Genomic DNA, 12,743 nt, shown 5'->3' with positions numbered 1-12,743 from the left:
CAGTAATATCCACCCCTGGTGTGTGGGCATCAAGTCATTTATTGCTTACATGGTGTAACTCCTGCAGTAGTTGTATTCCCCTTTGTTAAGACCTTTGTACAAGGCATGCCTGAACAACTTCAGTTAATGGTTCGTGCATAAAAATCTCCACCAGGAATACAAGGCCATGGCATCACGCTTTACCCTTCTTTTTTTCCTTGTGTGAGAGATCAAAACGATTGGCATGGCTATGGTCTTAAACGTGGGTAGTTTTCCACTGCAGGCTGAAAATCTGCTGCTGTAGGTAAGTACCTACCGTGAAGCCTTTTGAATGCTTGAAGGGGTACACAAATACAGAGAGAGAGAGAGAGAGAGAGAGAGAGAGAGAGAGAGAGAGAGAGAGAGAGAGAGAGAGAGAGAGAGAGAGAGAGAGAGAGAGAGAGAGAGAGAGAGAGAGAGAGAGAGTTCAACCCAATCTAGCTCCTTCTCCTTCAGCTCCGTCTGGAATTAAAAGAGAGAGAGAGAGGCATCAGAGATGATGATGCACAAAAGGGGCAAGAAAAAAAAAACAAAGACAAAAAACATGTTCTGGCCAAATCTCCATGAAACCCCACTCTCCACTTCCATGGCTCTCAACCCACATTCGAACAAAGGCGGCATTATGACACAGAACACCAGGCTGAGTCTCACTTCAACACCTGCGCAACAATAGGCCAGGGCCTCCGCGATTCAGGCCTTGTCACGAAGCTGGATCGAATGGGTCCAGACAGGGAAGCCGACAAGGGTAGGAGAAAGGGATCAGTTTTCCCGGGCCCAGGGAGAAAGGGTGCCCAGAATTGGGCTCTCTTTGCATTGTATGTATTGGGTGGGTGTGGGGTGTGGGGCTTTCAGAAGACTTTGTCTCGGGCCTGGACAAAACTGTCAGAGGCCCTGGGCCCAGATTCTGAACATGCAGGACTTTGTCGTTACCCAACCCCACATAAGAGAGTTGATAATGGGGAGGGCGAAGACTTGTCAAACAGCCAGGCCATGGAGGTTCATGGGAATGCGGATGGGATGGGATGGGATGGGTGTGAAATGTATGTGGCCGCTGATCTCATCGATAACGACCAGGTGGAAGCAAAGAATCCAGACACATTATACTGTAGGCTACTGTGGTTGATGAAATGCTGAAACTAGGGATGCAAATTAATTTATTAAAGGACATGTGCACTATTTTGAACATTTAGCGCCTTTTCTGAATTGTCTTGAATGAAGTAAGAGTCCTCACCATTTTTTAAATATTTGCAGCTGTCTCCATTATTAGGGTAATTTGGATTTTGTCTCAACTGGCCTTTTAATGGCCATATCCATGTCCTATGGGCATGTATTCGACCAGGGGTGGGTCCAGGCCCACCAGACCCACCTGTTGCTACACCCATGTTTGGTTGTTCCTGTTAGGGCAAAAGGTCAATATCTAGCTTTGTTAGAAAGAAGTCTCTTCAGATTTGTTTTCTTTTTAAAAAAAAGATCATATTGCAAGTCATTGTAGCATTGTAGGATACTGGAGGAATTCCCAAACAATAATCAGGTGTAAGTCATGTTTTTTTTATTCAAAAACTTTTAAAGGTATATTTTGTATAACATACATTCTTTAAAATAAAAATAAAGCAGCCATTGTTGAGTGTTGTACATATGTCATGAAACATAATGAGTACAAAAAATATTCAGGCTAACCTGGACATTAATGGAACTGAACTAAACATTGGTTTTGGATAAGTATACTGATTCCTTTGTGTAGGTCTTAGTATTTGGATTGATCTGCTCTGTATATTATTTGGTGGACAGAGCCAAGACTACAGTTTACAAAAATGCTTTTATTGTCAACATTTTTACATTATGTTTATGGTCCTCTCCAGGAATACAAGAATAGCAGAAAACATTTCACTGAAATATGCTGTAGGCCCTACAGTGCAGGGGGTGTCATATCGCTGAGACATTAAAGAAAAAAAAAACACTTTTCAATATAAATAGGCTAATGTACAACATGTAAATCCTGAAAAATATATAAAACTGCACTACTGTTTAGCAAATGTACTAAACCAAGCTAATGAATTAACTTTGATAAAAAGTTTAATACAAAGAAAAAATACAAGTCTCAGTTAAAACAAGTTCTTTAAAACTGTACTGAAACAAAAAAGGGAGCAAGAAAATACTTAGGACCAAAAAAGAGCTGCTTTGGGTGTATCTGTACAATAGCAAAACAAAAGTCTAAGCTTTTTGTTCAGGAAGTTCAAAATGTAGGCTATGCCCTCTGTGCGGGTTAAGAGCTATTGAAAGACAAGGAGGTAGAACTAGCTGGAGATATCGTGTGGCTGCTGACAAACAGGGGAAGGAGCAAAATGATTGTTCCCTTTATTTCACCTCCTGAACATTGAAGCTTCCCATCTCCGGTCTATCACACAGGATGGAACCTTTACGTACTGCGTTTGGGCAGACAACAATCATGTCTGAAAAGTTCACTTATTCATCATATAGTGCACTACTTAGGACGTTGCACAGAGTCACATCATTCTGTCCTCTTCTACTTGGCGCACATAAGAGTGAACAAGGGAGCATTTCATATGGAGCAACCATCTGTTCTAGAATGTGCTCTGTTCTAGAACGGAATGGAACTATCCCTGACAGACACGCCCTATGCATTTGTGCCGTTCTTGTCGTCCTTGGTGGTGGTAGTGACGTCGTTCAGCTTGACTGTCTCTTCTTCGATGGCAGGAGCAGCCCTGTCTCTCACCTCGCCCTCCGTGTGGAAGCCAACCATCAGCTGGTACACCATCACCCCAACGATGGTGCCCAGGAACGGGGCAAAGATGGGCACCAGGAACCAACACTGCCTCGCCCTGTAGATAGATAAAGAGGTATGGCATCATAAGTTATGGGATAGAAATAAAGAGAAAGCAGAGAGAGAGAAAGAGAGAGAGAGAGAGAAAGAGCAAGAGAGAGAGAGAGAGCGAGAGCGAGAGAGAGAGGGAGAGACAGAGAGAAGGAGAGAGAGGGAGAGAGAGGGGGAGATGGAGAGAGAGAAGGAGAAAGAGAGAGAGAGAGAGAGAGAGAGAGAGAGAGAGAGAGAGAGAGAGAGCAATACTGATACTTTGTGTTGTCATTGTGTCACATGTAAACAATGACAAAAATGTGTCACAAAACAAACCAGTGGGCATGGTCAAGTTCCTGCTACTTGTACTGTACGTATGTGAGTGGACAAACCCACGTGGCTAACCTGTCAGCCAGGTTTGACTAACGACTTAGGAGTGACTCACACAGCTTGTGCCTACAGTACACTGTAAAACATTGCATCCAGTTAAACATAAAAATTAAGTTAGCTTGCTACCTTAAGTTTGTAAGTTAACTCAACTTGAGAAAGCCTCACGGTGAGTTAAGCCTCGAGGTGAGTTAACTTAAAAACTTAAGGCAGCAGGACAACTTACCTTTTGGCGTTTTACTTGCTTGCAATGTTTTACAATGTACGTATGTAAACACCTCCGAGCCCCATCCTACGAGGATAATAAAAAGGCGCGGTCCAACGTCACGAGACTAACGAGTGTAACTATGTGTGTGTAACTTTGAGTGTGACATCACTTTCTTTTGTTTCGGCCCGGTTGAAATGGTCTAATGGGCTTAGATCATAACTACTATCCAAACTGACATTGGTAAACCATAATAAAATACATGGAAAGATAGGTCCAAAAAAGGAAGGAAAAAGCAGAGGCACTCTGAGATTTGAGAAAAATATAAAAAAGCCTTTAATTTAACATGGCAAATTCAGTTTTTGCCATGTTAAATTAAAGGCTTTTTTATGTTTTTCTCAAATCTCAGAGTGCCTCTGCTTTTTTCCTTCCTTTTTTGGACCTACACTTCACCCGGTACAGATGAGCACCTGAGTAATATTACCCTGCAAAGTCTCCTGAGCGCTTTAACCCCTTTAGTGTCTTCACATGTAAAGATAGCTTTTAGGTTAGTCACTCGATGTTGGAGCGGATTACTCAGTGTTGCTCTGATCATAGCATGCAGAGGGAATTTGAACGACTACAGTTTGGTTCAACCCTCAGCCCTCACCTCTCTGAACACAGTGCCAGACTACACTTTTCATGTTATAGTCTGGCCTGCCAGGCTAATGTGTGGTGCCCATGCCTACAATACTTACGTAAACACCTCCGTGCCCCATCCTGCGATGGCGGTGAACAGACGCGGCCCCAGGTCACGAGCCGGGTTGACGGCATAGCCGGAGTTGAAGCCCATGGACAGGCCGATGACCAGGACGGCAAAGCCAACGGTGAAGGCCTCCAGGCCCTGCGGAATGGGGTTGTTATGGGGGTCCACTATGGCCAGGATGCAGACGATCAAGGCAGCGGTGCCAATGGTCTGTTAGAGAAGCACACAGCATGACATTATTATTACTTATACATAATTAAGATTGTGTGGACGTCCATGCCCCCACTTAAAGCTGACATCTGTAAGGTTTTCTGTTGACATACGCAAAGCCTCAATTCAAGTACGGTAGTGCCATACATTTTTTTTGGTCATTGTTTTTTTATTTAGGCACAAGAATATGTTTGCATTACACATATCAGTCTCCCACTGAAGGCCTAAAGTTTTATAACATTTTTACACATAATGAAAAATAAAAAAAGAGAAATATACGGAACATGAACATGGGGAGCTTACATTTTACATATCATACATCCTTTTTAATGTGCTATGTTATTATATATGTCATATCTAGCAACTATGGCCAGGATGCAGATGATCCGAGCGGCAGTGCTGATGGTCTGGAGGAGGGGTGGAACAGCAAGCTAAGTGGAACTAGGAGCATCACTTAGTGTCTTATGAGACTTAGTGTCTTATGAGCATCACTTAATGCAGTGTTTCTCAACCAGGGTGCCAGGGCACCCTGGGGTGCCGCAAGCCCCCCTCAGGGGTGCAGCGAAAACGTGACTGATAAATCAATTATGTAATAATACATATTTGTCTAAATTCATACATGAATGCTTAGTCAGTGGAATCTTTCATGTGCCATTTACACACAATAAAGTAAATGTAGGTCACCCCAGTAAGTTGTAACTTCGAACATAGGTTGAGTTGCTTTTCTAAGCTTGTGTGATATTGGATGCGATACCATGTTACGGCTCGTTGGTTTGGGGTGCTTTCACATTTTTCATCAATTGAAAGGGTGCCTCGCTTAAAAAAAGTTTGAGAAACACTGACTTAATGTCAGCCCTTCAAACGATCTGGTGGGCTTAGGCCATAACCACTGTCATCACTTTAATTGGTAAAAACATGATCAAATCAAGAAAATGTTTAGCCTCCTCACTAGGTGGACCTGATTGAGAAGTTGTTGGTATTACCTGGCTTCTGGAATTTTATTTTAAATTATTTCATCTAAAATAGTAATAATAATGGTGATGAGAAGGAGAATGATATTAGCAAAAATTGTCTTATTCTAGAATGTCTCTGATAATAGGACAATGTGTTGCTTTGGTGTACTATCTCCTTTCACTATAACCTTTCACTTTCCCTAGAACCTACCATTTAGAGATTTACAAAATTCATTCAAGCACCTTTATTTTGACAGCATACTGGTATTATCTAAACTCACATGAGAGACCGCACTGGCCCATGAATTTCACAGCCTGTGGTTTCTGTGGGTGTGACCTTTCTATTGAGGAGATTCATTTCATTGATACTTCACTCGTGACTCAATGCCTAGCCCATGGTGGTGGTGGAGGTGGTGGTGGTGTGTGTGCGTGTGTGTGGCTGTGTGCTTGTGGTTTTGTGTAATTTTATGTATTTGTGTATTTGTGTGTGTGCGTGTTTGTGCGATTTTGTGTATTGGTGTGATTTTGTGCATGTGTGTGTGTGTGTGTGTGTGTGTGTGTGTGTGTGTGTGTGTGTGTGTGTGTGTGTGTGTGTGTGTGTGTGTGTGTGTGTGTGTGTGTGTGTGTGTGTGTGTGGTTTTGTGTGTTTTTGTGTATGCGTATGGTTTTGTGTGATTTTGTGTACTGGTGTGTGTGTGTGTGTGTGTGTGTGTGTGTGTGTGTGTGTGTGTGTGTGTGTGTGTGTGTGTGTGTGTGTGTGTGTGTGTGTGTGTGTGTGTGTGTGTGTGTGTGTCTTCTGAGGCTGTTCAGGCATGCTTGGCGCAGCTTTGATCAAGTTCTCCTGCCTTTGTCCCACAGGTCCTTCAGACTTTCTCACGTAAAAAAAGTATAATTTGATTGAAACCCCATCGGCCTGGGCATTGTTCACTGGAGCTTGTGTGCACTTGCAGGAGGATGAGAGGGCGTTCAGTTCGTAGGTCAACAGGCCCACGTGATTCATTGAACGCAACCCTATTGACATCTGCACAAGTTGTTCTGTGTATTTCCTGTGCACTTCGTATTTGCTTGTGCTGTTGGCTATGATTATGTCCTCGATTGTAAGTCGCTTTGGTTACAAAGAGTCTGCCAAATGCAATGCAATGTAATGTAATGTAATGCAAAACCACTTTTGCTAACCTGGTCAAAGAAGCCATTGACAATGGTGAGGTGCTTGCCGGGATATGTAGCAAATATTCCCGCCGTGGCCTTTTCCCCCACCACCAGCAGCTCGTCAGGCACCTTCCCAGCAAAGTCCCACAGGGCATCTGAGGACCACCATCACATTACAATAAATTAATACAGTACATATGACAAGTGTTAGCATAACACTTCAAGCTGAGGTTAATGATTTTGCCCAAGTGCTGAGCAACGTAAAATACATATTTGCCAGGTCTGCGGTAAATCGGCTATACACACACGGGCACACCTTTAAAACTGAACATGACTCCTCTTGAGACAAGTCCCCATACCAACCATTAGTGGAGAGAGAGGGGGAGGGAGGGAGAGAGAGAGGGGGGGGGAGAGAGAGACAGAGAGACAGAGAGAGAGAGAGAGAGAGAGAGAGAGAGAGAGAGAGAGAGAGAGAGAGAGAGAGAGAGAGAGAGAGAGAGAGAGAGAGAGAGAGAGAGAGAGAGAAAGAGCACAAACACAAACTTTGCCAAGAGCTTTCCATTCACAATGTCCAAAAGTGACTAATCTCATTTCCACCGAGCCTCATTTCCCCTCAAGATTAAAATATTTCTTTGACCCCAATTGCTTTGCAATGCCTCAGAGACGGGGACAAAAAATGCTTGCGCTCGCCATAATAGAGCTCAGATATGATAAATGAAATAAATATGCTAAATGGCAATAACTGTGTCTGTGTGTTAATTGTACTGAATTCTAAATGTATGATAAATGTTTTAAATGCAATAAAATTGTGTTTATCTTCTTACTCACCATAATAGAGGCCAAAAATGATGGCCGAACCAAAGAAGGCTCCAATGGTCTGGGCCAAGAAGTACACCGGGAACTTCCTCCATTTCTCTCTTCCCATGAGGCACAGAGCAAACGTCACAGCAGGGTTCAGATGCCCACCTGAGGATTCAAATGCAATACTGCTAGCAATACATAATGTATGCATACATTTTTAACTAGCGTACATTAAAACAGCCATTCAAGTGAGGGTCCTTTGAGCAAATTGCTCTTCATCATTGAAGAAACACATGGCTATGGCTAGCAGTATGTCACGAAGCACACCCATAGGATTTTAGGCCGTAAGCGACTGTTCTCTTATTTTGGACCTTCATTAAAAAAAAAAAATGAGGTCAGTTGCTTACAGCTTAATCGTTTTGGCACAAAATGACATGCATGAATAAGACGAACTTTAACAGGATTTTTACAGCATGCCTTAGTTTCTTTCAACTTTTATTGAAATTCCCACCCAAATGACATTCCTTCAAGCACACTGTACTAGCTCTGTCATTGAACTGCAGAATGTTTAGGGAACTTTTCCTGGTCCTTTGGGTCCTGTTTTTTTGGTTCAGCACCTGCTTAAATTATAGATGTACGTATGTAGCCCTGTTTTCATTCAGTGGTACTTGTTTAAATTGCAGATGTGTGCGCTGCACCCTTATTTCCCTATTTTTGTTCTTTCGGCAGACCACTGGTGACGGTCTAAAGGAAGTTGCATGTGACTATAAGCGTAACTACAGCTTGTGCAGTGTGCAGTAGACCACATGATCGTGGCCTGGTTTATACTATAGCAGGATCTGTGTGATGTTTATTTATGCAGGCACGGATTAGGACTACACGGGCCCCTGGGCCAAAACAACAAGAAAAGCCCCTTCTCGACGGCCTTGTGAGGTTTCGAAAACATTTGGGTGTTTTCCGAAGATGTTAGAGACCCTTTGCTGTTTATGAGGTTTAAGGGTACCAATTTGAACGTCATTTGTTGAACTATTGGTCAGAATTGAACTGTGCTCAACTAACACAGTTAAGTTCTATTCAATCCTATTCTTTTAAAATATTTTTTCAGGTTTTCTTCTGCCTTTATTTGATAGGACAGTTGCAGATGGCGATAGGAAGCAAGTGAGAGAGAGAGATGGGGCAGGATTGGCAAATGGCCCAGGCCAGAATCGAACCCGGGTTGCCGGCGTAGTAACCCAGTGCCCTACCGTTAGACCATGGCAGGGCCTATTCTATTCTACGCATTCTATTCTGTATATTCCAGAGTCGTAGAGGCGTGGTGAAGTCTTGGACATACCTGAAACCTGGCCGCTCACCAAGATTCCCAGCATGGCTGCGAAGCCAAAGGCGAAGTTGACGGTGAGGAACATGCCATGGGTCCCGCCACTCAACACCAGCTGTGCCACCGCACCGCAGCCAAACATCTGCACGAGAAGAGGAGGAGGTGTGTTTGTGTGTGTGTGTGTGTGTGTGTGTGTGTGTGTGTGTGTGTGTGTGTGTGTGTGTGTGTGTGTGTGTGTGTGTGTGTGTGTGTGTGTGTGTGTGTGTGTGTGTGTGTGTGTGTGTGTGTGTGTGTGCATATGTGCGTGTGTGTGTGTGTGTGGGAGGAAGAGAAAGAGGGTAGAGAGGTTGACATTAGCTCCTGCACTCCAAATGTCTGCTCAGCAACATTACTTGGACCACCAACATCACAGCAGTGAAATAACAGATCCCAGACATTTAACAGTCTACAAATGCTGCATGCGAAAAAACCCTAACTGCCCAAACACTTGCCACAAACACATACCCTCACAGCTATGCACAACCACACGCATGCACGCACACTGAAATATCTTGCATTTTTAGCAATATGTGTAACATCTCTCTCTCTCTCTCTCTCTCTCTCTCTCTCTCTCTCTCTCTCTCTCACTCTCTCTCGGTCTCTCTCGCACGCACGCACGCACATGTGCACACTCTCTCTCTCTCTCTCTCTCTCTCTCTCTCTCTCTCTCTCTCTCTCTCTCCCTGTGTCTCTCGTTCTCTCTCTCTCTCACTCACTCACTCACTCACTCACTCACTCACTCACTCACTCACACACACACACACACACACACACACACACACACACACACACACACACACACACACACACACACACACACACACACACACACACACACCATTGCCCTAGCAACCCAATTGACTGGGTATAGTTGCATAAATTCAGATAATGATCAGTAATTTGACCACAAGATCCGGCTTCTTATCACTGACACTCGATCTTCAAGTCTGTGTCAAATAAGCGACACACCCTGAGGCAACTGTCGGGAGAACTTGGTCGCATCTCCTTTAGAAAACTATGGGCTGTTGAAATGAATTATGGGGAAAAGTGGTGTGTGTGTTTGTGTGTGTGCGTGTGCGTGTGCGTGTGCGTGTGCGTGTGCGTGTGCGTGTGCGTGCGTGTGCGTGCGTGTGTGTGTGCTAGTGCGTGTGCGTCGTGTGAGAGTGTGTGTGTGTGTGCGTGTGCGTGTGCGTGTGCGTGTGCGTGTGCGTGCATCCTGTTCAGGCATGCTTAGCTCAGTTTTGATCAAGTTCTCTTGCCTTTGAGCACTTGTCTGTCTGTGAGTGCATGTGTTTTTGGTTGAATTTGAATGGGCTCATTAGTATTTCTGTTATTGCAACAAAGAAAACAGAGAGGACACAGAAGGTAAATGGTGCATACGTATGTAGAGCAAATAGTTTTTTCTATGTAAATAGCCCTTCTGAGGCAAAACCATTCGGAAGTGAGTTTCCAGAACAGAGTTTTTCTGTATGTTCCTCCATCTCCCCTCCGCCTCAGCTGCAGGTTGTGGCCAAATTGACCTCTACATGTCATCGCCGTCCCCCTCATGCACAAAGAAGGGCTGTTCATGTGGTGTAACAGTGATCATCTGACACCAGTGGAGAAGGCAATGAGCCAATCACCTTCAGAATGAAACCACTCTACTTATTGTGTCTGAGGAGTTTAGTAGTATAAGAGAATTGACCTTTTTGTGAGACCAAGGGACTTTGTGTTCGCCGTTTTGAATTTCCACACATAGACGTTATTAGAGGCAAAAATTGTCGCTAAGTGTACTTAGAGCCAACCAGTGAATATTACCTAGTTTATTACTTAGTAAAATAGTAATGAAAAGATCAAAATTGGGAAGGGACAGCGCATTCGTAATTAACAGCATAGTACATCCTCTAACCTCACCTAGCAGACCATGTGCCTTTCTTCTCTTTGTGAAAATCAAATATTCTTCTTTTGTACTTCCAAGTGTATTGACTGAACTGACGGTATATTATCAAGGTTTGAGTTAGTTAGTATTTCTTGTGGAACAGGTCAGAGGACTCAACAGGATCTGTCCGAAAGGAAAGTTACTGTGTAGCAGAACAATGCTAATATTGACATTTTAATAATGCTTTTCATTATGTGCAGATACCATCTGACAGATTCCTCAGAACCATTCACTCTGCTTGCATGTTAGAATGACAATATGAATTAACAATAATATTCCTTCCTTCTTTTCTCTCTCTGTCTCTCTGTCTCTCTCTCTCTCTCTCTGTCTCTCTCTCTCTCTCTCTCTCTCTCTCTCTCTCTCTCTCTCTCTCTCTCTCTCTCTCTCTCTCTCTCTCTCCCTCTCTCTCCCGCCCCCCTCCACTCCCCTCCACTCCTTCAAATACCTGTATGACGTACAGTATACATGTGCACATAACTCATAGCCCTGGCACGCTTCCATTAAACGATCATTATTAGCCGCATGACTACGCACACAATGTTGAGAGTTGTGAGTGTGTTGTGGTGAGAGTGATTTCATTGGGCGAGGATATACAGGATTGTACTACTCAGTCAGTCAAACATTCTGGAGCTATCACTCCCTGTCACGTCACCAGTCCTCTTTATCCTTGGCGTGTCACTATGCACGTCTTCTTGGCACCTCCCAGAATTTAAAATGATCATGTGCAACATCTTTGTGTTATACACTTCATGCGTGTCACAATCCTAAGATCCTTGTGTGAGACGTGTATAGTGTCATGTATTTTATGTTCTTGACATGCCCATGAAATGATGCAAATGTAAAAAGTAAACCTCATTGTACTGTATATTATGACAAAAAGGCATTCTATTCTATTCTATTCTAAGTATTGCATATTGCAATGTAGTAGGAGGTGGGTACGGTTGTTGTTTCTGGCTTTGGATCCTTAAACCAATGGAGACACAAAGAAGTTTGGCTTGTGTGACCAGTAGTGTGGTTTTAGTGGTTCACTGTCTTCAGAATTAGAAGTAAGAATTACTCTGCAGAGCTCAAGTGCTGTTCTGTGGTGTTCTGCTCACAGTTGGAGTCTAACGTTTCTTACATACTCAAACATTCACCTCAGTCATCTTACATAGGCTACTGCATTCTGTGATCAACATTATGTGATGGCCAACAGTGTTACACACATGTTCAAATGTTACGTACTTTATCAAAATCATGCATTAAGGCATGCCCCATGCTATACATTTGGTGTTATGGCAATTGCACAATGGCAATTGCATTAAGGACTCTATGTCATGTCATAGTGGTCAAGTCCAGATTTGTTTGTATACCATATTTCTCGCAACCATAGTGATGGTCGCAACCATAGTGACACAGAGTGGTAGTAATAAGATTGCATGTTATGAGGGTTTTTAACAGATATTACCATGCCCTACGCTCCATCCCTATCGTGACTATGTGCTGACCAACACTTCCCTCATAGTGGTGATGGCTGTAAACTGATACACATGAGAAACGTCACCAGCGTGCCATTGCATTGTATAGGTGCTACTGCATTGTGTCTCTTAAAAGTGGATCATGGCAATGCAATTGTAAGCGATACTGTTATTGTACTGTCATGCCATTTGTAGTATAGCTATGAAAAGGAGAAATTGGGTTCGGGCAATGGGAAGTAAAAGTATTGGTGCCTTTGTGTCAGGATGTTTGTGTGGGAGCAGGAAATTTGCCCCGCATAAACGACATGTTTATTTGTCCTAACAAGTCCGATAACGAGTCTAGTAAAAGATTGCATCTCCACCTCGTCTCCGCCTGGGGTTTGTCTGTTTGGGAGCGGCATGAGCAACAGGATACACAGACAGGGGATGCTCCTCTAATGCAGTGTTTCCCAACCAGGGGTACGTGTACCACTAGGGGTACACGAGCACACTGCAGGGGGTACGTGGAAAAATGTAATTATTATAACATGTATGGAGTAGTCACATCAGGACAGAGAAAGCGATATAGAACATGAATTAGGGGGTACTCACAGCACAACTAAGATGCTTAGGGGGTACGCAAGACAAAAAAGGTTGGGAAACACTGCTCTAATGCTTCATTTCATATTCCCAGGATACCATTCAGTCTTTCAGAACGTCATACAAAAAAAGTAGGCCTACATAGGTATCAT

General features: G+C 43.4%; 1 protein-coding gene across 1 annotated transcript in view; it reads right to left on the bottom strand.

Moving 5' to 3' along the window:
• Positions 1-1,556: 1,556 nt before the first annotated feature.
• Positions 1,557-12,743, bottom strand: part of LOC134445880 (aquaporin-3-like) — a 13,431-nt gene continuing 2,244 nt past the window's right edge. Inside the window, exons 2-6 of the mRNA XM_063195019.1 lie at positions 8,614-8,740; positions 7,308-7,445; positions 6,507-6,634; positions 4,160-4,377; positions 1,557-2,858 (exon numbers count right to left, since the gene is read on the bottom strand). Coding sequence (XP_063051089.1) covers positions 2,654-2,858; positions 4,160-4,377; positions 6,507-6,634; positions 7,308-7,445; positions 8,614-8,740 — 816 coding nt within the window. The 3' untranslated portion in view covers positions 1,557-2,653. The remainder of the gene's footprint in view (positions 2,859-4,159; positions 4,378-6,506; positions 6,635-7,307; positions 7,446-8,613; positions 8,741-12,743) is intronic.

The sequence above is a fragment of the Engraulis encrasicolus genome, chromosome 3 (genome assembly GCF_034702125.1).
Source record: "Engraulis encrasicolus isolate BLACKSEA-1 chromosome 3, IST_EnEncr_1.0, whole genome shotgun sequence".
Classification (NCBI taxonomy): domain Eukaryota; kingdom Metazoa; phylum Chordata; class Actinopteri; order Clupeiformes; family Engraulidae; genus Engraulis; species Engraulis encrasicolus.
This window is presented reverse-complemented; position numbering and strand designations above follow the sequence as displayed.